General features: G+C 39.8%; 1 protein-coding gene and 1 long non-coding RNA gene across 3 annotated transcripts in view; one reads left to right on the forward strand and one right to left on the reverse strand.

Moving 5' to 3' along the window:
• Nucleotides 1-23204, forward strand: part of LOC107217132 (transmembrane protein 8B-like) — a 557855-nt gene that overhangs the window by 267371 nt on the left and 267280 nt on the right. Inside the window, exon 4 of one of the 2 annotated variants that reach the window (XM_046738347.1) lies at nt 5763-6047. The exons of the other annotated variant lie outside the window; for it this stretch is intronic. Coding sequence (XP_046594303.1) covers nt 5763-6047 — 285 coding nt within the window. The remainder of the gene's footprint in view (nt 1-5762; nt 6048-23204) is intronic. 2 annotated transcript variants of the gene reach the window in all.
• Nucleotides 3283-19700, reverse strand: LOC124294162. Its single transcript, XR_006904057.1, has 3 exons — nt 19688-19700; nt 18890-18896; nt 3283-3376 (listed from the first exon to the last, which is right to left on the reverse strand). It is a non-coding gene; the product is annotated as an uncharacterized LOC124294162 (long non-coding RNA).

Below are 23204 nucleotides of genomic sequence, written 5' to 3' on the forward strand. Positions count from 1 at the left end.
ATTATTTGACTGGACTCTAACTGAATATTCTACAGCAGACTGAAGTACGTCTGAGGGAATTACGATAGGGAACCGAAGAAGTGTAGTGCACTCAATGATGGTTCGCGTGTAACTAGTTTTTATTTATAGATGAAAATTATGCCTTAGGCGGTAAAGACTGAATCCGTAAGGGTGGGAGACAATGTCAGGTAGCTCCATGCGTGGTTCGGTATAGGTTGGAAGAACCCTTGAAAAAAACCCAGAGACGCCTACGTCACATTCGCGAGACCCTAGGCGTAAGACCCTTAGCGGGCAGCCCATGGCAACGCATATGGTGACCACATGGACGCGGTAAACGGGAAAGTCCGTGTTCCCAAATTCATTGGCTGTATTCTGACCTTGTCTCTGCTACCTCTCCAGGCATGGTTATTTCTTGGACAATTGATGTGCGTTCTTTACAGCCCGTGAAAACCCGTGGGTTTAACGTGGCCTGGGATTGCCTCCCCTCATAGTTTGGGAAATTTCAAGAGTCAGGAAATTATTTGACCGACAATAAAACTATAGAATAGAACATTCGGGCATGCAGGATTGAACAACGATGTTTGACGTCTTTAAGCGTAAACGGTTTTTCGCAGTGGTGACACACCGTTGATAACTTAAATTCGTTAAGTTGATTGTAATTGAGCGGTTCTATGGGTACAACAGTTGTGAAATATGGTTGTAACGAATGTGCCAATTTCTCCAACTCATTCACAAGCCATTGGATGCGAGTCTCTCCACGGTTAATTTTGAACGTTGAAATGGAATCGTCAAAGGCGCAATGGAGGTAATATACTATGCTGTATGGAACATGATTCGGGTAAATTGTTCTATTTTCTGACACTTGAATATGGGTGGGTTGCAGCAAACATCGAAGATCCGCGTAAATGCAGAATGGAACGGTTTGTTTGTGTTTGAACTTTTTGAATTTCAGTATCTTTTCCTGCTCTGTGGGTAATTCAACTTTGGTCTCGTTCAAACTCATGCAATAAACCTGCTGCTTTGGTAAACATCTTTCAGATTGAAAGTGAGTTAAACATGTATCACATTTACCAAGTACGACCATTACGGTTAGAAATTTAAGAACTTGTTAATCGAGACAGATTTCGAATACAAGTAAAATGAAAGATTCTATTTTTTTCATAATTTTTCATATTAACATCATTGTTATCGTCGGTGATTTCAGTTTCTTTCGCTAAAAGTTGAATTACAGGTTCATCAGACTCATTTTGACTCAGGTGAATCGGTACTATTTCACTTTTTTCCGATCACCTTGGTCTATACCATAAACGTTGATGGAAAGTCCATTAAGTTTCTCAAATTTTGAAAAGGGGTTTTTCATCTAGAGACATAGGAAACTTTATACCATCATACCGTAGCACTGAGCTGAAATGCCGGTACGAGCTGGTCGCGTTGGGATTGTTGTTGTCGGCTGGGAATAGAGCTGCGGTGACCGACCAAACAAAGCAGAAAGAGTCGTTGTTTCTGATGTTTACCACAGCCTTCTTATCACTGATATGCTTAGGTAACGGGGTGTGGGTATACAGACTGCCTCATAGTGGTGTATACTTATTAATGTTGACGGCAAGATTTATAATTTTAAGTAACGACCAGCCTGAATCCTTTTCCTGGAAATCTTCCACCTTTTTCAACAAACGCTCTGTCACGTTTTCGATTAACCATTCGTTGATATCCGTTGTCTAGAGGATCATTTTATTTTGCGTATTAAAAAATTTGAACACTTTCACCGTGTGAGAATCTTTTACAACTTCAAATCTACGAGCCAGGATAACGTTGACTTTCAAGCTCCTGTCTTTCTTGAAAGCGGCTTTTCGCCTTGTCACAACTAGTACCTTTGCGTCTTCTAGAAATCTCTCCACATCTTTATGCTTTAATCTGACGATGGATCCAGTTCGAATTCTGCCCTTGAAAGCTGATTCGAAATCTTTTCAGTGAACTCGATCGCTTCTTCTTTTTTTCCGCGTACCTCCACCCGTTTTCTGAAAACGTTTGAATTTTTCCGCGAGCGCTTTTAAGAGTCCGATCGTTGTGATGATTCTCGTCTTTCCTTCAATCGATAAAGCCTTTCACAAAATTTTGTTGAGATGCTGAATATTTTAACTTCCGACTTTTATCCATTTTTTAATTTTCGATGTTAATGATGATTCCCCCAAGATTTTTTGCGCCGATTCTATAATATCGATCAATCTCAAACACTTCGTGGATTCCATCTTCAGTTTTTTCCTCACGTATACTTGACAACTTGATACTGAATGACCGTTTGCAGTGATGAGCCTCCTTTTTATAGGGCAGCTGTACTCATGTGTGTGTGTGTGCGCGCGAAGCTGTCCGTGCGCGTGGAGCGGCACGCACTAGAATAGTCACATGATATAAAATAAATAAAAACTTGTCAAATGAAACCTCAACAGCGTCTTAACCTTACATCTCATCCTTGACTAATCTGTACACCAACGTAATCATATTTTGCATTCCAAGAGTGATAGTAACCCAACTCCGTAGAACCTGCGGCTTTAAACGTACGCTTACTCAGATGTTGGTCGACCTAGCACTCTATCTTTGATTAAGGGGGGAGCCTGCTTTAGAGGCTTCAAAAAATTGGTTTTTTCGAGGATTTTTTTGGGATGGAAAGAAATATCTGTTTAAAACGAAACTTTTAGGGTTTATTGTTATGTATTTCAACAGTCTTCTCGAATTTTTTCATCAGGATACATGTCATATTATGCCTGGTACAAGCATTTCACAGAAGCATCTCGAGTATGCATTTGTCGTGCGGCGGGAAAGGTGCAGGTCGCAATTTCCATCTGAACCAAAGAAACCAAAAAAATTTTTACTTCTCAATAGTATAGATTCTAGTTCAACCAAGAAAATTCCACAAAAAGTGAAAAATTAAACGATTTTTCGCAAATTAAAAAAAAAAATTCATTTTTCTTTGGAAAAGAATTCACTTTAGATTGTTTAAAAAGTGGGTTAATCTTAACTTCCTAAAGGTTTTTTAGGTTTAACTACAAGAAAATTTCATCCCAAGTACAATGCAATTTGTCTCGTTTCGATAGGACGTTTAGTTTTTTCCCTATCTTTCCGGCCAATTAGGAAAAAGCGTAAAAATGAAAAACGGAGAAATCGTGCGTCAAAGTTTTCGTACATAAAAAATCGTAATTTTCTTGAACTTACCGCATTAATATGTTAATCAGCGATTCCTGGTCCATAGAGTTACCCTTCAGACTCTTCAAAAAACTGGTTCAAAACTTCAAAAAACTGGTTCAGACTCTTCAAAAAACTGGTTGAAAACTTCAAAAAACCGCTCGTATACCTGCTCGACGCTTGCTCACTATTGCTTCTGTAACTCCGAAAATATTTCGAATTTGCGTCTAAAATTTTAGGCACACATTCTTGGATAGTTTGGGAAGACATTTATGCAAAAAAAAAAAATAGATTTTTTGAAGCCTCTAAAGCAGGCTCCCCCCTTGAGTCCGCTAAAACCTCATCGTAGAGTTCACGTTACAGTTACGAGGTTCAAATGCAGCTTAAAAACCTCCGTCTTTGTTTATTGGTGTTCAGAATAGCACTTTCTTAGATTGCAAAACTCGATTCGAATTACTATTATAAAAATTTCTTGGGTTAAAGGTGGACAGGATGGCTTGACGCTGAGTGACAAATACATATAATTTATGATATTTTTTACTTAATATTGAACGTCGTACTATTAAATGGTATAAAATATATGTATGTGATACTTAGATTACACATAAACAAATTCGAGTTGATTATATGGTTCACCTAGATAACGTAGACTCAACCGAGTGTCGTTACTTGCTGTCACCATCTTCTGGAATATATCTTCATCTTCTTGGAGAGCTTTCGTCAGTCGATTTGGTAGAAAAATCTTAAACAATTCCTCCAAATCCAGAATGATTTTATCACCAAATTTCATTTTAACCCGACGAACACCGCTGACTCTGTATTTGAAGTAGGCCTCAAGGTCCGAAACTTTTTTCAACGGCAGAAACGTCTCCAGGCACGCGATTTCGTTCAGTTTTGAGAAGTCCATGATCGTTACTGTTGAGAACGTATTGGCTATACAATCCCAAAAAAATCAGAGAAAATTCGGAATTTCACAAATATCATAACTTTATGTACACTTAGACGATTAAGAAAGAGATTTGTACTGTGTAAAAGTCTTGAATATTGTTTGAAAATACGTTTTCCGGTACTTTTAGTGAATCTTTCAAGTAATTCACGAATATTCCTGATACTCGGAACAAAACTTTTGGCTGGGAATCCTACCTCAATCCAACTTTCAAATTACAACTATATAGTAAATATTATCACTATTATATGGCCCTGATATACTAATTAACAATTAAGTGCATGAAAATATTGGGTTTGATATCATATTTTCTTAATTTTATCCATTTTGAGTCGCATGAATAGTATAAATCAGACCAATAACTTCAATCCGAAGACGCGGCAACATTGCACCTTACCAAGCGCGTCTGTTTACGTTGGCAGAACTGCTGTGCCTTTCGTAATGCTGTGGAAGTAGTTGTTTGACGGTTGGAGGTTAGTGACGCGTCGTACTTACAATTAAAGTTATGCCAAAATGCAATAAATACCGTTGGAAAGGCAAGTGGGTGTCTGAAGCTGTATATAAACAAAGAGTCGCACAAGCTGCAGTTGGCTTAGCCAAGAAAAAAGATCCAAACAAGGTCGAAGCGTCAATCAACGTAGAGGACGATGTCGAAAATGAACCAGAGCAATTCATTGACTACATGTCAGGGCGTCGTATCGTCGAATTTCTGTTCTCGTAAAGCAGTTATCGTGCTCAGCATGCAAAGAACTGCTTTCGCTAGAAAATATTGAAGCTGAAAAAAGCAGGGGCTTGCGCTCAATATTGACAGTGAGATGCCACAAGTGTCTGATTTTCAACAGTGTTACTACAGGCAAACGACATTCATTGGTACGAGGAAATATTACTCGATTCGATGTCAATTCTAAAGCAGCGAAGAGTGAGTTCTGTTACTACTCTTTCCTATATATTCAAGTCAGTTTATTCAATAGCCAACCAAATTCGATATCACGTTGCCTTGGTCCGTTGTTAGTCCGCAGTCTCATAATTATCAATCTTAGATCTCATAATTCCTATTGTTTATTCTCAAAGTGATCTTCATGGTCGATTAGGATGGACTCATCTCAATAAACTATTAGCGTGTTTGAATATTTCCACTATCGATTTCAAGACGTACAAGCGCTACGAGTGAGAAGTTGAACTATCTATGGAAACTGTAGCCAAAGAAAGCTGTGAAAATGCTGCTGCATTGGAACGAGATCTCACTGCAGAATGTTGAAAACATTGAAAAATTACTGTAAATAAAGAACACGCTAAATATGTTATTATTTACAATTTCGCCTCTGAACATAGATTCATGAGGGTTTGAGATTGATTTGTGTTCACGCTAATCTCAAACCCTTGTGAACCTATGTTCAAAAGCAAAATTGTACATAAAAGCATATTTCTAAGGAATCAAATAATAATGAAAAATAGTATTACATTATAGCATTAATTATGGCATTTCACGTAACCAATTTGATTTCATCAATTTTTTGGTGATCTTGAATTCTTAAAAATGTAAATTTGATTATTATAGTATTATTACAGAATTATTGTAATAAATAATGAACTTGTTACCTTATTAGTTATTGTTTCAATTTTGTTTTTATTTCAGACCGGACAGACTAAGTTCAGGTTTTATTCTACCTAAAAAGGCATCCACAAAATTCTACCTTTCCATACATTCTTCAACTAGTACTCCTTCTGCTACTACAGACACCATGTCGACTCACACAATTCAAACTATGTTCGGACACTCTCTTGACGGAGACTCTTCGATAACGTTTGACGATGTTGTTCGAGTAATGGTGTCGTACGATATGGATTGGAGTAGGAGAGGGACTGGGCGCAACTACGATAGTTTGAATGGGTCTGGGGCTATCATCGGCAATATGTCTGGGTTTGTCCTATATTATTCAACAAGAAATCGAAAGTGCAACAAATGTGATATCAGAAATCTGCCGAGTAACCATTCTTGTAGATTGAACTTCTGGGGAAGTGCAAAAGCAATGGAGCCAGATGTCGCCAAAGATATCGTCACTGCGAGTTCGCTCCTGAAATCACAGAATATTGAAGTAGGGGTGCTGATCGGTGATGACGATAGCTCAACAGTAGCAGCCTGTCGTGCAGCTAGTTCCCACACTATCGTGAAACATTCAGATATGAACCATGCATCGGAGGGGGGTGGGGGGGTGTAAAGAAAGAGCTTTATAAAATAGAAAAAAATTATCGGGAATTGACTAAAGATGGAATTTTGTATCTGCACTGCTGCTTCACATATGCGACTGCTCAAAACAAGGGTAATAGTGGAGCTATGGCAGACACTATTAGGTGTATACCGTATCATACATTTAATGATCACAGCAATCGCGGTCCACGGTGTGGATATATTCAGGACAAGGAAAATTACGACCATACAGCAATCCCGGGAGGCTTTCGTGATCAGCAATTATTTGAAGACCTTAAAGATATCTTTAATAAATTAGCTTCAAATGTTCAAAAATTTTCGGCAGGGGCCTCAAGTAATGCTAATGAAAGCTTGAACAATACCATGGCAAGCAAGACGCCTAAATCAGGATGTTACAGCTTATCTGAATCAGCTGACTTTTGTTTTGCTTGTGCTATTGGACAGAAGAATGTTGAAGAGGCATATACGCAAAAAGTTGCTATATCTTCAGGCATATTATCAGGGAAATTTCATTCGGAGAATATTGCCAAGACCCAACGTATCTTAAGCAATAGGCGGCGTGTGATCAAGACTCGCGAATACAAACAGAAGCGTATGGCGTTGAAGAAGGTGAGATCTGCTTTGCGACATAGGAAGGAAAATCTTGAAGGTCTTACATATCAAAGCAATCGTGCTCTTTTAAATTCTCCTGCGATAGAAGATAGAAACCCCGATGATGACGACGTTGACCCCACCATGGATGAAACACATCCCATAGTATTATTAGACCTTGAAACTTCTGGTTTTAGTAGAGGCTACGACATTATGCAAATCGCGGCAAAGTCTGGCACGTTGACTTTTGAAAGCTACGTTGATCCAACGCAGCAAATTTCTGCGTCTGCCACAGAGGCGAATGGCCTGACAAATTCTTATGGAGATCTAATGTTCCATGGAAGAAAAGTTACGTCAGTTCCACTAAGGGTTGCTTTGGGAAATTTCCATCATTGGTTAAAATCCTTCGACAAAACATGTTACATCTCTCTCCACCGCCACTCACAACTTCAGTTTCGATGGTCCCAGACTTTATGATGGGATCAACTGTTACTCTTTGCGTGGTGATTTCAATGAAGTTTCCTGGACACCTTACAGGTTATCAGGCAACACAATGGTCGCAAGGGTAAAGGGGCGTATACTATTACAGGTTTATCAGAATGGTTAAACGTCTCAAGTGCAGGTGCACATAATGCAATGTGTGACGCAGAAATTTTGTATAAGATATTACGAAAAGCAAAAATTTCATATAACGTACTTGTATCTGACGCAAGGACTTACTCAGAACAATTTCAAAAATGGGATGATGATAAACGTATGAAAGACTTTCTTCCAAGTTTTGATCCATTGAAAGGTACGATAGGTGGCGTTATTAGAAAAAAAAATGGCACAGGCCTCAATAACCATTGAGCAGCTCAAAGATTCCTATGAAGCATCGGGATCATCTGGTATCATACGGCTTCTCAGCCAGAAAATAAATGGCAAGGCGATAGTCACTGCTAACAGGCCCTCGGTCATGCAAATTGTCGAGTGGCTCACAAAGAATCGAATAAACGAGAACGACGAGTCGAAAGACATTAAGCCAAATTATTACACCTAAGCTTTGTTTGATACAAAAAAATTATCGAAATATATTATTTATTGAGATAACTAATTATATTTTCGAGTTTTCATAATTTTGTTTTCAAAAGTGCAATTTTAGAAAACACTAAATAACGTATAAAAGTATGAGTCTACTGGAAACTTACAATTGTGTCATTCATTTTCAAACCCCAATAATCCTTGACAGGTAACAATGCATTTTTAATTGATTCTGAAATCGCTTTTATGAACAATGAGCTTCACAGCCGATCTGAAGCATGCCACATATTAGTATGTTACATACATTGCATCTACTCATTATTCAAGAAATCTTCAAAAAGTCATGTGAATCAATCATCCTCGATCGTCCTGGATTATATCTGTGATAAAAAAAATAACAAAAAATTAGGGCATGGGCCCCAAAAAATTGTTGACCGCTATTGAATTACAGTGTTGCCGCTATTGAGGTGTCGAATAAGCGCCCGTCACTCAGTGGCTACATTTTCTCGCAGTTTTGTTTCAATTTTTTCTGAACGAGATACATTGAAGTATTTCATACTGCTGTCTGATTGTACTATTACAACACGTTCAAATTTTGAGTCAGCTGACATTACTCCTTCTATACTATTATTGTTATTACATCCATCACCTCAACAGTTTCCCATAAGAGTTTATGTTAAAACAAGAAAAATTATAATTTGAATAACTTCAGTACGGGACAGACGCACTTCTCATTTGCAGGGAGAACAGCTTCAGACCGGCATTAAAGTTTTCACTTTTGACTTTTATAACGTTCCCCCACCACATAAATTTGAAATTTGGCCGAGAAAAAAATGTCACGAGGTTGATATCAAACCGGCATCCGGGTGAGTGAATTAATTTTGGAATGTCACGTGGTTCATATCGTGAAAAAAGAATGTGGGGTAGTTAATATCACCCTGGCATCCGAGTAAGTAAAAGACAATTCTCAGAACCATTAATTTTGGAATATCGCGTGGTTGGTAACATGGGAAAAGAATGCGAGGTGGTTGATGTTACACATCAGCAGTCCTATAGTGGGAAAAGAGTATGGGACGGGTAACCGACATCCAGGTCGATAAAAAAGTTCACATCCCCCGCTGCACCCTTTACTGTTGGCAGACGAGCACAACATGGAGACTTACACCTTCGGTCGTTTAGATTATCAGTAAAGCCGCACGATTTTGACCTTCGACCGATAAGAATGGTAGTAAGGTTGCACGTCTTTGACCTCAAGTCGGTACGGCAGACTGTGACGTCATTGCGGAGAAGGGTTTGCGTCTGGGAAGGATGTCGGTGAGAGTCAGTAACAGGAATCTGTAAGTAGAACTCCTCTTGCATTGCTACTGTTTATCAACCTGGGATTCGATTTCGTCTTTGTGCGTCTTGGGAAATCGGTATTGTTTGGTATGAATGGGCGTATTGTGCGTCGTGGGGATAGTGTGATGAGTTGAATGGGTGTGGCCTAATTTATCACCTGGAAGATAGAAAAGATGGTTAAATTCCGTTACGAGGTTGGATATAGATTGTTTTTCAGGGTCATTCAAGTGGTTAAGATGCAGGCAATTTTTCAGGACGTCTAATCTTTCTGACCTACTATCAGTTAAGAGCACTGTTGCGGCACCAAGACAAGGTGTACTGTTATCAGGTACAGGAGGTTCAGATTGCCGTTGCGCGAGGTCAGTGGACTGGAGGGGGAAGAGGGAGAGGGGGGGGGGGGGGGGTATTGGTAATCGGACACGGTGTAAAGAGAGTTGATGAACTGTTACGAGAGAGCGTTGATGCGAAGGCGGCGTTTTTCGGCGAGCGTCGTTGCAACGAAGCGGTGAATTAAACGTGATGTTGGACATGAGTGTACCAGTGGATCGCCGAAGTCGTCTAGAGTTACCGTTGGAGGTGTTATCTCTACGGCAGATTTATTCGAAATAAATGCGTAGGAATAAGCGATGCCGTTCTGATTTTCAACTAATGCTTCGCCACAAAGAACGCTGTTGCTTAAGTCAATGCGTTTAAGGTTGCCTACTTGGGTGTCTGGGTTTGCAACTATTGATGAGATGGCTTGAGCGGTACGGGCTTGTATTATAATTACGCGGGTATTTTCGGGGGAGGATCGTTCAAATTTGCCGTAGTGAATTGGTAATGAGGATCCAAGCATTACCAAATTTGAGTTAAACGAAATAGTTGCTTTCTCCTTCCGTGAAAAGGGCTGGCCTAAAATACCGTCATGTGGATTTGGGAACGAGTCGGGGACCAAGTGAAAGGTATGGGACTTATTATTAAAACGTATTTCAGTTCTTGCGATGGTTTTTGTCTTTCTACCTGTTATACCAGTCAATGTCAAACGTTCGTCGGTTGGGCGTCGTACGAGGGGCCTAACAGAGCTTTTTTTGATCAAATTTACGTCTACACCGGTGTCAATAATAAATGTAGAAGTTCTTGTCAACTCGGGGGTATTGATCGAAATTAGGGGGGGGATTAGTTGAAGCTGTTATCAGGATGTGGTTTGAGGATTGGAACGCTAGTAGTTTGCATTGCTCACGGGCGCGTTCTCCCCGCGAGCAGTGTTGTCATTTAAATGTTGATTTGAACTTATGTGGCCTTGATTATTGCGTGGAGGGGATTCACATTGCTCTATTGGATGGCCTCTGCGATTACAGTTATCGCAGTACAGCTGTTGATTTCTGCAGGGTACATTGGTTCGGTTACACTCCTTGTGAAAGTGGCCCATTCTTCAACATTTCGTACAATATGTTTTATTTTGGTCACGTTGGCATTCCGTAACGGAGTGACCTCGCTAGTTGCAAAATTGGCAAACAATGGGCAGAACATTCGCATGGTCAGCAGGATGAGCGTTTGGACCAAGCGCTTGAGCGTAGGACTTGGGTTCGGTACGGAACGCTGACTGATAAACGCAGCCAGGTGAGGACAGTGACATCAGGGGGGGAATAAAGGAGCGAGCCATGTGTGCTTGAGGTGGAGGAGCGTTATTGGGGGGCATTGGGGGATACATAGGTGTAGGGTGAGTAAAATACTGTGCACAAAATTGCATCTGACGGTTAATCAGCTCGGTCTCCTCACCTTCGGTGATGCTGACAGCAGTATCGAAGGTCGGTAATGACTAGGTATACAAGAGGGATTCTGCGTAGAAATCCCTACTTTACCGACACAGCCCGGTCGTCAAACTTTTTTGAGGGAGGGGGGTCATCCCCACTGAGTTTAACGTTATCAACCTTCATCTGTACTGCGCTCTGCGTTACCATCATATCGATCATTGGAAAAAATCATTTCTTTAGCGCTCTGCGTTACCATTGTTGATGATAAAATTATGTAAATTCGAGTTACTTTTTTACCCTTATCGGTAAAAAATGAGGTATTCTACCCTTAATATCGTGAAGTTACGATTATCAGCATACGTTGTTTTCATCATCATCGTTAAAAATCTCACGCTCTACAGTTACCAACATGCATCGAGAAAAATCTAGACGTAGACTCGACTCACGCAGTTCGACTGGAGAGTGACGTTGGGAGGTTAGCAATGACAAATTCGCAGAATTTTGGAAGGTAAACGGTTCTTGGAATCGTCAGATAAGTTGCGACACAACGTTGAGAGGCCCGCGTCGATCAACAAAACGTTGTAGGTTCTGGATCTACACCTGCATAGATGCTGAATCAGCAGAAAACAAACGGATCGTTTCACAAATTGTGACATGACATCAAACGGCTCGCGTCGATCGGCAAAACGTCGAAGGTTCTAGAACCACACCTACTGCGACCCTGAACGAATTCTCGGAATTTATGAAAACAAACAGTTCTCGACATCGCTTGACGAATATCAATATGACATCGAGCTACCCGCGTCGATCAGCAACACGTTGAACTCTGGAAGGTTCTGTTTTGATACTGAACAAATTTATGTGCGTTGAAAAATCATAACATATGCATGATGGGGACAAATATGACTTTCAAAATTAAAAATTCAATTTAGAATGTTAGTCTCGCATCGATCCTCCACCTCTTATGAAGAGACACTCAAATAAAGCATAATTATGAGAGCGAATTTACGTCTTCTTGAAAAATATTTATGAATTGAAAGAAGTTGTCAACCAAAAGTCTAAGCTGAACTGAGTGATAAAGAAGTGAGGACGTTTAAATTTTCAAGAAATATAACAAAAGATTTCAAAAAGTTTAAAAATGGATTTCACTAAAATTAACAAAGTTGGAAATATGAAAGAATTTCTCTCAACAAAGAAACTAACAGACCTAGAAATCTTCAGAACGTACAAAGTGACAGGCATCCACAAGGTTCTGTCAACGAGTCGTCACAAATCTCGACGACGCATTCAGCGTCTTCTTACCAACACGGATTGCGAGACTACTCAACGAAGATGAGAGCCAATTCCAAAACTTAATACAGACGATGGAACAGAAGCGGTTGCCATTGAAGTATCTGGGTGGTCAATAAAATCAAATTGAATTCAACGATGCAGCAACTTCAGAATAACTTAATAAAAAAAATTATCTATACTATGCAAACGTGCCACACAAAAATTGAATTTTTTTCTCCAAGGTTAGTTATCGCTTGTCCACATAACATTGTTGCGTTAAATCGTATTTCTCAACTGAGGTATATTTTTGCATTATTTCTGTTTCCTCGAGTTTAAAAATACTATGCCAAAATAGGCCATACGGTTTATGAAATTCGGTACCAAAATTTCCAAGTTTCTGCTCCTTTTCTTTATTTTTGGTTTTACTTTTGCTGTCAACGTTTCTGATGGCATTGATCTTTGTATATAAGATCGATTGTTATGAAGTCTATATAGAGACGATCTCTGGTTTACCTGCTACATATATTTGACTCATGTAATTTTTATAGTTAGTATTTAAATTTTGATCCAGTCGAATATACGCCAATTGTATGTATTTCCTATATCATCTCAAAAATTTGTTCATTATATAGAATAAATGTTACCCTGAGGAGGGCCACAGTATGGGCCGAATCGTTCGAAAATATCTTCGTTTCTTCTACGTTTTTCATCGACCTGCATATCCAGGAATTTCAACTAACCAAAACGTAATAACTGTCATGGTGGACTTTTACCGAGCAGGGTACGTGCGGTATTTTGCGGACCATCAAACTGTGATAAAACCCATGCTCTATTTATGGTTATAACCCACCCAAACGGTTTGAGATTTGAAAACGTGTACATTTACCCAAAATCTCTCAATCAGCCAAAATACATGTCTCTTAGATTAGTGCTCGAAAGTGTCAACGGTATAAAGTACTTCCCCTTTAATAAGCATGAGCAAGTCATTGCACTGTACGAGGCGTAATCTAACTCCATCATGGTATTCGATGACGCAGCGTGCGAGAAGCAAGACAACATACGTGCATATTTCTGAATGGGTAGACATCATGGCGTAGACTGTTTTTATCTTTGCCAGACATACGCTCTAATCCCCAAGCATCTCGTGCATAATAACACTAACTTGCTGGTGTTATTCAAACAAGACGAGGTAAATCTGAGGCAAGTTCGGAACGATCATGTGTACACTGATATGCTGTACAAACAGTTTAAAGACTCGTGCATTACATGCTGGAACGGTGACAAGTATGGATTTTTCGTCATCGACAAGGATAGAGAGCTCGACAGTGGTCGATACAAGAAGGGATTTGACAATTTTATGAACATGAGAACGGAATAAGATACAACGTCATTCAAGGAGAAAAAAACAGTATCGTTGCAGAGCTAGTCGTATGAACATGCAGGAAATTCGCGAGGGAAAAAAAGTCTTGCGTCAGATTGCTCAAGCAATTAATGCAATTCGTCATAAGCATAGACTGCTCAAGATGGGAAAAGAGTCAATGCAGGAGAAAATGAAGGATGTCTTCAAAGCTGTGGTAACTCCACTGCAGGAATTAGTAAAGGTTACTCGAGGTGTGAAACCAGTAAAAAAAGAAATGAAAGAAGAAGTGAAAGATGAAATAAAGGGTGAGCAGAAGAACGATACCGAATCTGAAGCAGTAGTACAGGCTATAGGGGACCCGTTACTCTTGTCCATAATGCACTAAATTACAGGAGTTATTTTTCTTCATAAATAGGTTCAGTATGACGTACTGAATGTAAATACACAAAATCCTTAGAAAATTTAAGGGCGAAAGTGCCACTATTTTGAGAAAAACCGTTTTGGCCTATATCTCCTTAACCGTGCACTCTAAGCCCAACATGATAATGACCTTTATTGTAGATAATGATATTTCCTATCTTTTTTATTTGATAACTTTTTTTGTATCACTAACTATGAACAACTTATACGACTGCCAAAATTCATTTATTGACTTTTTGATCAATATCTCCCCGAATAATTGTTTAAATAACGAAATGCCAATAATCTAACTTTTAGATCCACAAATTTCCTACAACTTATACTGGAAACTTTTTTTTGTCATATTGATATTTTCAAAGTTATAATGCGTTAATTTCAAAAATTCTATACCTTGCCAAGGAAAACGAGGACGGAAATATGAGAAAATTGATGTCATTATCCAGGGCCTCATCGATGTTATGTCTGCGAGTGACGATTGCCAATGCAAGCTTCCGAAAATTTTGAAGAAAATTAATTCTGAAGACGTGCTTGATATTCGTACCATCAAAAAATATTTACGAGAAAAACACGGCGAAGAAGTTTCCATCATTGATACTCAAGGTCACGATGCATTCGTTCTTTACAAAAGTAATTCGCAATTCGAACCGAAGGGTGAATTGCATAAAATATAATATAAATTTGAAAAAAATTCCATCAGGTAGTTGCTGTTTTTTTGCAGATAAAAAAGTAAATTATTTATTGCTATTTGTCACTTCATCAATATTTTTTGCACATATTTGAAGAATTTTCATCATTATTCTATGCATCCCGCGTTTTTATTAACCTTCCACCCGATAGTACAACATAGAAAGCGTTATAACTTTGAAAATATTAATATGACAAAAAAAAAGTTTCCAGTATAAGTTGTAGGAAATTTGTTGATCTGAAAGTTAGATTGATAGCATTTGGTTGTTTAAACAATTATTCGGGGAGATATTGATCAAAAAGTCAATAAATGAATTTTGGCAGTCGTATAAGTTGTTAATAGTTAGTGGTACAAAAAAAGTTATTGAACAAAAAAGATTAGTGCAGGAAAAAATTCCCTATTGCCTTTACTACAGCAGTTGCTTATGAAACTGCGGGAGAAGACGAAGAGGATGAAACTGTTGTAGAGTCATCCATAGAATTAGAGGATGAATACGCCTCTTGGATAACTCTAGTGGCGCGGATCGGTGGCAGATTCAGGCAACACGTGGACGTGCGAGTGCGGTCAGCTGTACGGTTTACGTATCAATTTAATTAAAAAGTGCTCTCCGAAATAAACAAAAAATGGGTGGTACGAGGTACTGTTGTGTCGTGGATTGCAAAAATACCCAATCGAAAAATCCAGAGTTAACTTTTTATTCGTTTCCGAGACGAAATTGGGAAATTAGCAAGAGAAATGAGTGGATAAAAGCTGTCAAAAGAATGTAAGTAATATTATAACAATTTGATATAAAGAATTAACGTATTGAAAATATACAAACGTCAGATTTTCTTAAATGTTTTATTTTTATAGTACACCAGATAACAAGCCGTGGCAGCCGAATAAGAACACTCGGATCTGCAGTGCTCATTTTATTGGTGGCAAGCAGTCTAACATAAGGAGATACATCTACATTTTCCATTTGTGTTTTGCATGTATAGATGCAAAGTTCCTGAAAATATATTTTTTTTACATTATTATTGAACTATTCATTTATCTCATAATTAATACATACCTCTAATTTCACTTCGTACGGCGGATTATGTACTCTCGTCTGTGGTATTACTTTCCCACCGACGATTCGTTCTCCACTAGCTTCATCATCAATTTCGACGACCTACTGAACACGATGGCTTTGGAATAGTTTATACCCTATAAATGTTTAATTAATTGATCATCGTATTGTTAGTAATACGATAATCCTAAAAATAAATACGTAGTAAACATCACAGTGAATTTGAAAGAATATCTCATATGTTTCGTGCATTTACTTACCTTTCGACACAGATTTTCCGCAAATAAATTCTGCATGGATATTCTGAAATCCACATTTGATGATAATGTGGCTCATAATATCACTTTTAATTTCGTATTGCACTAAATGAAACAATAATTTAAAACGTGCCGATTTATATGTGAATCATATGTTTACTGGTATGAAAACAACGTCCTCGAGTTGCCGCCGTTAACTGACAGATAGCGTTGCCGTCGTTTCGCCATGATATCCAAGAGGCGTCTTAAGATGTTTGACGATCAACAAAAACAGAACTATTTGGATACTGTTTACGGGGTGTGGAACCTTTCGACTGTCGGACTGATGGTTGGTGACTTGCCAATACGCTCCGAGCATGAATACATTCGCATGGGTGATATGCGGTATCCAAAAACTAAGGGGTTGTTGGAGTTGTTGTTTAAAAAGATGCCAAACATCGCTCACGTTATCTCTGTGAACAAGGAGAAATACAATAATATCGCCCTTGCAACAAACGCTCATAGAAAATACTATAACGCGAAAAAGCTTATTCGACATGCTCGCGATGTAAAATTCAAGTATGTAATTGCAGAGCTGCTCAACATTTCTACGATGGGCAAAGATATATCGTCACAGTCGTTGAAGCGTACGGACAAAGGTGTTCCGCTACCTCAGGCTTGGATTACTCGACAAGGTGTTAAAACAGATTACATTTTCTGGGACGATGCTAACGAGTCGGTGCCGCGGTGGAACGTCTCCGCTTGCTTATAGCATCTCAAGCGGCTCAGAATACAAGTCACAACAACGAAATAATGACTATTTTCGAAGAATTACGAGAAGCAGGAATCATTTATTAACCAACTCTCATGGCTTTTTCGATCATTTCCGAGATGGCGTCGACGTGTTAGGACGGCAGCTGAATAGAACACCGCTGCAAGCACTTGCGGTCTGCCAGGTGTTGGATTTCAAATAACTTTTGAGGGGCATTATGATATACAAGACAAAAGACTGTGCAATATAGCTGACCCTGTAGAAGAGAACAACGCTGTGAATCTAAAATTTTTACTAGAGAAATTGAATTTTTTGCAACACCAAATCGTTACCCTTGGTCAATTATTCAAAGTTTTGCAGACTGCCACGGAGAAAGCGTTGGATGCCTTGCAAATTGTTTTGAAAATAAACAGGAATCGGTTGATACGCAATACCGAAATCATCTCCACGTTGGATAGAAGATTAACAGCATTGCAAAATGAACGAGGAAATGCTAGCGCTGATAACAGAGCTACATAAGCCAGCACAACGAAATTACCAACGTCTTCGTGTAGACATTAGCAGCATCGATGGGACCTGAGAAGATTATTTTGTTACTATGACGTCATATGCAGCGCAAAATAAAGCTTGTAAGTACATGCTTACAGTCATAGAATTCTTTTCAAAGTATGCGTGGACTGTACTGATAAAGTGCAAGGCCGCGGATGATATCACAAAGGCAATGGAGTTCTGTGCTCGTCCAAGGACGTGGTCCGAAAAAATTACACGTGAACAGAGGAACGGAATTTGATAACTCAAAATTTGATTCTGTGATAAAACGCTATGAAATTGAATTTCACTCCATGTAGAGTAATTTGAAGGTTTCGATCTGTGAACGCTTTAATCGTACGCTGAAAAGCAAAATGTGGAGGCAATTGAGCCTGTAAGGAAGCTATAAATGGTTGGACATCTTATCTTACTTGATATTAGCTTACATCAACACCCAACACCGAACCATATGAATGAAGCTAAAGAATGTCACCGTTGAGAACGAAAGGCTATTATTGCGTCGAGCATACGTTGGGCATCGAGCAGTACCTACCAAACCACCAAAGTTCAAAACTGTTGACAAAGTTCGAATCAGCCAATTCGAAAACATCTTCGTGAGAGGTTACACTCTCAATTGGACGACGGAGATATTCACAAGCAGTCAAATAGCAAATACCACCCCGGTAACGTAGAAGCTCAAAGACTATCGAAATCAACCAATCGCTGGCAACTTCTACGAACAGGAGCTCCTCAAGGTGAAATACCCGGACGTCTATATGGTGGAGACGGTGGTCAAGAAGCGTAAGTAGATAGGTTATGAGAGTTCTCGATCCAAACATGGCGGCGTGCCCCCCCCCCCCCCCCGCCCCCCCCATTTCGATGGCCATTTTGATTTTTTTGATGGCGGCCATTTTGACGGTAGCCATGATTTTTTGATGGCGGCCATTTTGATTTTTGCTTAGTCAGACGAGTGGCCATTCACACAGCGGCCATTTTGATTTTTGCTCAGCCGGATGAGCAGCCATTTTGATTTTTGCTTGGCCGGATGAGCAGCCATTTTGATTTTTGCTTAGCCGGATGAGCAGCCATTTTGATTTTTCATCGTCCGACAGTTTGATAATATGATTTTCGCTATGACGTCATCAGCATAATCGATCGATTTTGCCGTCTGCCGAGCAGCCATTCAGACAGCGACCATTTTGATTTTCATCGTCCGACAGTTTGATGATATGATTTTCGCTGTGATGTCACCAGTATAATCGACCGATTTTACCGTCTGACGGTGGCCATTTTGATTTTAGCTCAGTCGGATGGGCGGCCATTTTGATTTTTATCGTCAGACAGTTTGATAATGTGATTTATTTCTTGGTCGGACGAATAGCCATTTTGATTTTTCGCCGTTACCCGTAAACTTTCGCGCCAATAGTTTGCCCCAGGCGAAAAATAATATTTTCCACGTACTTCGAATACATTCTTTTGCGTTAATCGACCGGCTGGCGACATCGCAATTGGATAGGCTGTGAATGTTGATGGTGATCCGTAAACTTTCACGCTAATAGTTTACCTCCAGGCTTATTTCCCACTCGATGGGGTGAGTGGTATATAAACGTAGGCTTATTCCGATGATGACACCGTTCTCATCGTTTCTTCGCGTCGTGAACTGCTCGTACTAGTGAAAAACAAGAAACCGATTGAAACGCGATGGATCTAACAAAAGTTAACCACTTCGGTCGTCTGGAGAACCCACCAACCAAAAAGATGTCAGAACTTGAAATTGGAGCGACGTACAACTCCACGGGCTTACGGTTGGTCAAAACGAAATTTGGGACACGTGTTCTGGCGATGATCGATGAGGATTACAACGTCTTCTTACAACCGAGAATCGCAAGGGTCCTGCAAGAAGATTCAAATCAGCTGGCTGAAATGTGCAACATGGCGGAGCAAAATCGCCTGCAAATGAAATATCTTGGAGGGGAATTCAACAAGCTCGAATTTTCATGCAGTTATGCACCATAAATAAACTATGCGATCCCCAACCATCACCTCTACAAAAATTCATCCGCGAGGGGATGAAAGCAGGCATGCTGGGAATCGAACTTTCGCCAACCGGATCCGAGCGGGAGTTGTAACGAATCTAGGAAATATCAACCGATACCAGCCTCTCGCTGCGGGGCTTTCGACATTCATTGGGCTGCCCAAAGGACATTCAGCGGAAGAGGGTGGTGGTGAAAGTGAAAAACAAAGATGATTATTGTGAATATTCACGTTTGATGCCTCTGGTGATCCGCCATCATGCGGAAACGATTTAGACTAGATTTGAAAATGTGAATTCATATACTTAACATTTATTTATGTACTCATTTATTTATTTATATATTATCAATATATTGAGAAATTATTCATTTTTATTCGTTTACCACGAGAAAAGTTTTCAGAAAATGAAAAAAAGTTTTCAGAAAACGAAAAAAAGTTTTCGGGAAATGAAAATAAGTTTTCTGAAAACGAAAAAAAGTTTTCTGAAAATGAAAATAAGTTTTCTGAAAATGAAAAAAAGTTTTCTGAAAATGAAAATAAGTTTTCTGAAAATGAAAAAAAGTTTTCTGAAAATGAAAATAAGTTTTCTGAAAATGAAAAAAAGTTTTCTGAAAGTGAAAAAAAGTGTAATAATCGTATGGAAAAATTGCAGATTATTATTATTATTATTATTACTATTATTATTTTCATGGTATCGAGTATGGCAAATGTGCATGCAAAGGGGATAAGTGCGGAAATATTTGTATATTCAAATCTTTTATTGTAATTCAAAAATACATGCAAATTATGTTACATGTCTGTTTTATGTATCCAGCTATTGTGCGAACTATCAAAAACCGAACCTCTTCACATAGACCCGATTCCCTCGTCTGCGTTATACTTTCTCCACAAGATAGCCGTTGGGGTATTTCAGCATGCGGTCATATCGACGAGATCAGCTTGCCAGGTCTCATCCAGTTCACGTACATCTACGAATCGGCGCGGATAGTTGCGCCGAGCTTGTCTGTGAAGTTCGGCTGCTATTACAGCCTTCATTGTTCCCCACTCTTCATCTTTCAATTTTTCGAATCGCCGGCCAACCGCTCTGGTTCCTCAATCGATACTGATTCCCCTGCTGGCCTGCCCCCGCGTCGGTGTTGCTTGCTTCCCAACGATACTAATTCCCCTGCTGGCCTGCCCCCGCGTCGGTGTTGCTTGCTCCCCCCAATATGTTTGAGGCGACTCAACTCATCTCCTATGATTTGGTTATTTATGCGCAGCTGTTTCAACTCCTCGTTGTGATTATGCGCGAAACTCGCAAAATTTGATTGAAAAGTATCCACAATATCCACAGCCATAGATTGTAAAGCGGTATTGAGAACTTTTAAGGAAACGGCATCGTTTTCCATCTGAGGATCGGCGATATTGCACAATCGTTTGCTGTCTATATCGTAGTGGTTATCGGCGGTGGTTTTGAATCCAACACCCTGAGGCCCGCGAATAAATTTTTTACCCCCATCACGCTCCGAGTGCCGTCCAAATATGTCTATACTCATCACGGGGCGGTCACAGAACAAATGATGATTCTATGTTCATCCGCCGCTAATAAACGATTCCAGCCTCACGCAACTCCTCAATAATGGAGACTATTTCGTTGAAATGGCTGGTATTGCCTGCAGCCTGTGACGCCATAAGCAGTCGGAGACGATCTACAATTTCATTCGGATCATCCCAGTAGACGTAATCAACATCTCGGCCAGCCTTTCGCGCAATCTTATAGTCGGGCAAGCCTTTACCCGATTTGTTTGGCGAGCCGACGTGTTTTGCAATGAAATTTCTATACTTTGCGCTCTTGAAATCATCTCGAAGGCTTCCATCAGCTTGATAACGTTTTCGATGTGCATTTGTCGTTGTTACAATTTTTATGTAATTATTCTTGTCCGCGTCATTTACAACCGATGCATCGGGCGATTTTTTAAACAATAATTCAAGTAATCCTGGTGTTCTCTCATAACTTTTATCTCCCACATTGACCTGATTATCAATGAAATTGATCGGTGTATCACCAATCATCATGCCGTTCGTTAACTTTCGAACACCGTATATGGTATCCAAATCCCTCTTTTTGCTTGTGCTAAACATTTTCAAATATTGCGCCATGGAATCCGTTGTTTTTTTCACCGGCGTACTTGTAGTAGAAATTTCATCAAACTTCAGCGTTTTATCGTTTGCATCCATGAAATTCCCATCGCTTATATCCTCATCTTCCGCAACGTCATCATCATCATCATCTCCGGTACCCTAGACATCTTTTTCTTCTTCTTCTTTTTTCATTGTAACATGCGATAGTTCCGTTTTAATTTCTTGTTTAATATGCCGCTGCTGCGGCTTTGAAGTATCCACCAATTGTTGCAACGGCGTTATTAACGGCTTGAATACCTCCCCCATAACCTGTTCGGTCGTGTCCTTGTCCAACTTGAGCATCTTATGCTTCCGTCGTATGATTTCGGATGCTTTCGATATTTCACGCAATGTATCGCTATGCTTACGAATCTTGGCACTTTCCATGTTGCCGGAACGATTGTTGCAATAAAACTGTGCAAGTTTATGCTAGTTTATGCTTATAAAGCAGTCAAACCCCTTCCTATATCGTCCCTCATTGATTTCGCTATCCTTGTCAATTACGGTAAAACTGTATTTGTCATCATTCCAGCATGCCGAGCACAAGTCTTTAAATTGCTGATACGTCATGTCTGTGTTCACATGATCGCTGTAGATGTGTTTCAGATTCATATCATCCTGTCAAAATAGCACCAATAAGTTTGCATTGTCACGCACTAGGTGTTTTGGAATGCGCGCATACGTTTACCTCAGATAAAAGCTATCGATATCACGATGCCTGCCCATGCTAAAGTATGCTCTGATATTATCTTGCTTTTCACAGGCCACATCGTCGAAAATCATAACAGAGTTGAGGCGAGTATCTTCCGGTTTTACAACCTCGTCGTTCTCACGAAACGGGAAATAACCCACACTATTCACGGGTTCTAGCAACTTTCGCAAAAGTTGATACTTTGGCTGGATGAGAGATTTCGAATAGACGTAGACATTTTCGAATCGCAATCCATTGCCGTGCGCGATGAGTGAAAGAAGGGCATTAGTTTTACCACAATTCGATGGCCCGCAAAAAATTGCTCTCACGGTATTTGGTAGCAATTTTCCATGCCGTTTTTCTATCTTCCCCTTTGCGCGTCGAACCATTTTATCAAAATTCTCGATAGGTAGTTTATCGGGCTGATCTTGAAATCTCATGATGCTTCGTGAGCATGACAACGAGAACTGAAATGACGGCATATAAATTCCCCCCTTTTTATAGAAGTCACGTTAGTTGTTGCTGGACTATGAGGACGTGCACACGGAAGAAACGCGGTGGTGGTTTGTTAAATAGAATCATCAATCATCTCCCAGTTGAATTGCACGTACCAGGGTATCAGGACTGCGGACCTGGAACGAAATTAGCCAAGAGGTTGGCTCGTGGCGATTTGGGGATCAATCCGCTGGATGTCGCATGCAAAGACCACGACATTGCATACGCAAAGAATCGCGATATTGCGGCGAGAAATCTTGCCGATAAAGCGCTCGCTGAGAAGGCGTGAAATCGCGTCCTGGCCGAGGACGCTAGTGTGGGCGAAAAGGCAGTAGCCTGGGGAGTCACCAACACCATGAAAGCTAAATCTAAACTCGGAATGGGCTTAGCTGCGAAGCTGTCGAACCTTGGAGCGGCCGCGAAGAAGAAATCTGGAACAGGTGGAAAGAATAAACATCGGAAGAGAACGGTGAATCTTGA

This window comes from Neodiprion lecontei, chromosome 4 (assembly GCF_021901455.1).
Source record: "Neodiprion lecontei isolate iyNeoLeco1 chromosome 4, iyNeoLeco1.1, whole genome shotgun sequence".
In the NCBI taxonomy this organism is placed as follows: Eukaryota; Metazoa; Arthropoda; class Insecta; order Hymenoptera; family Diprionidae; genus Neodiprion; species Neodiprion lecontei.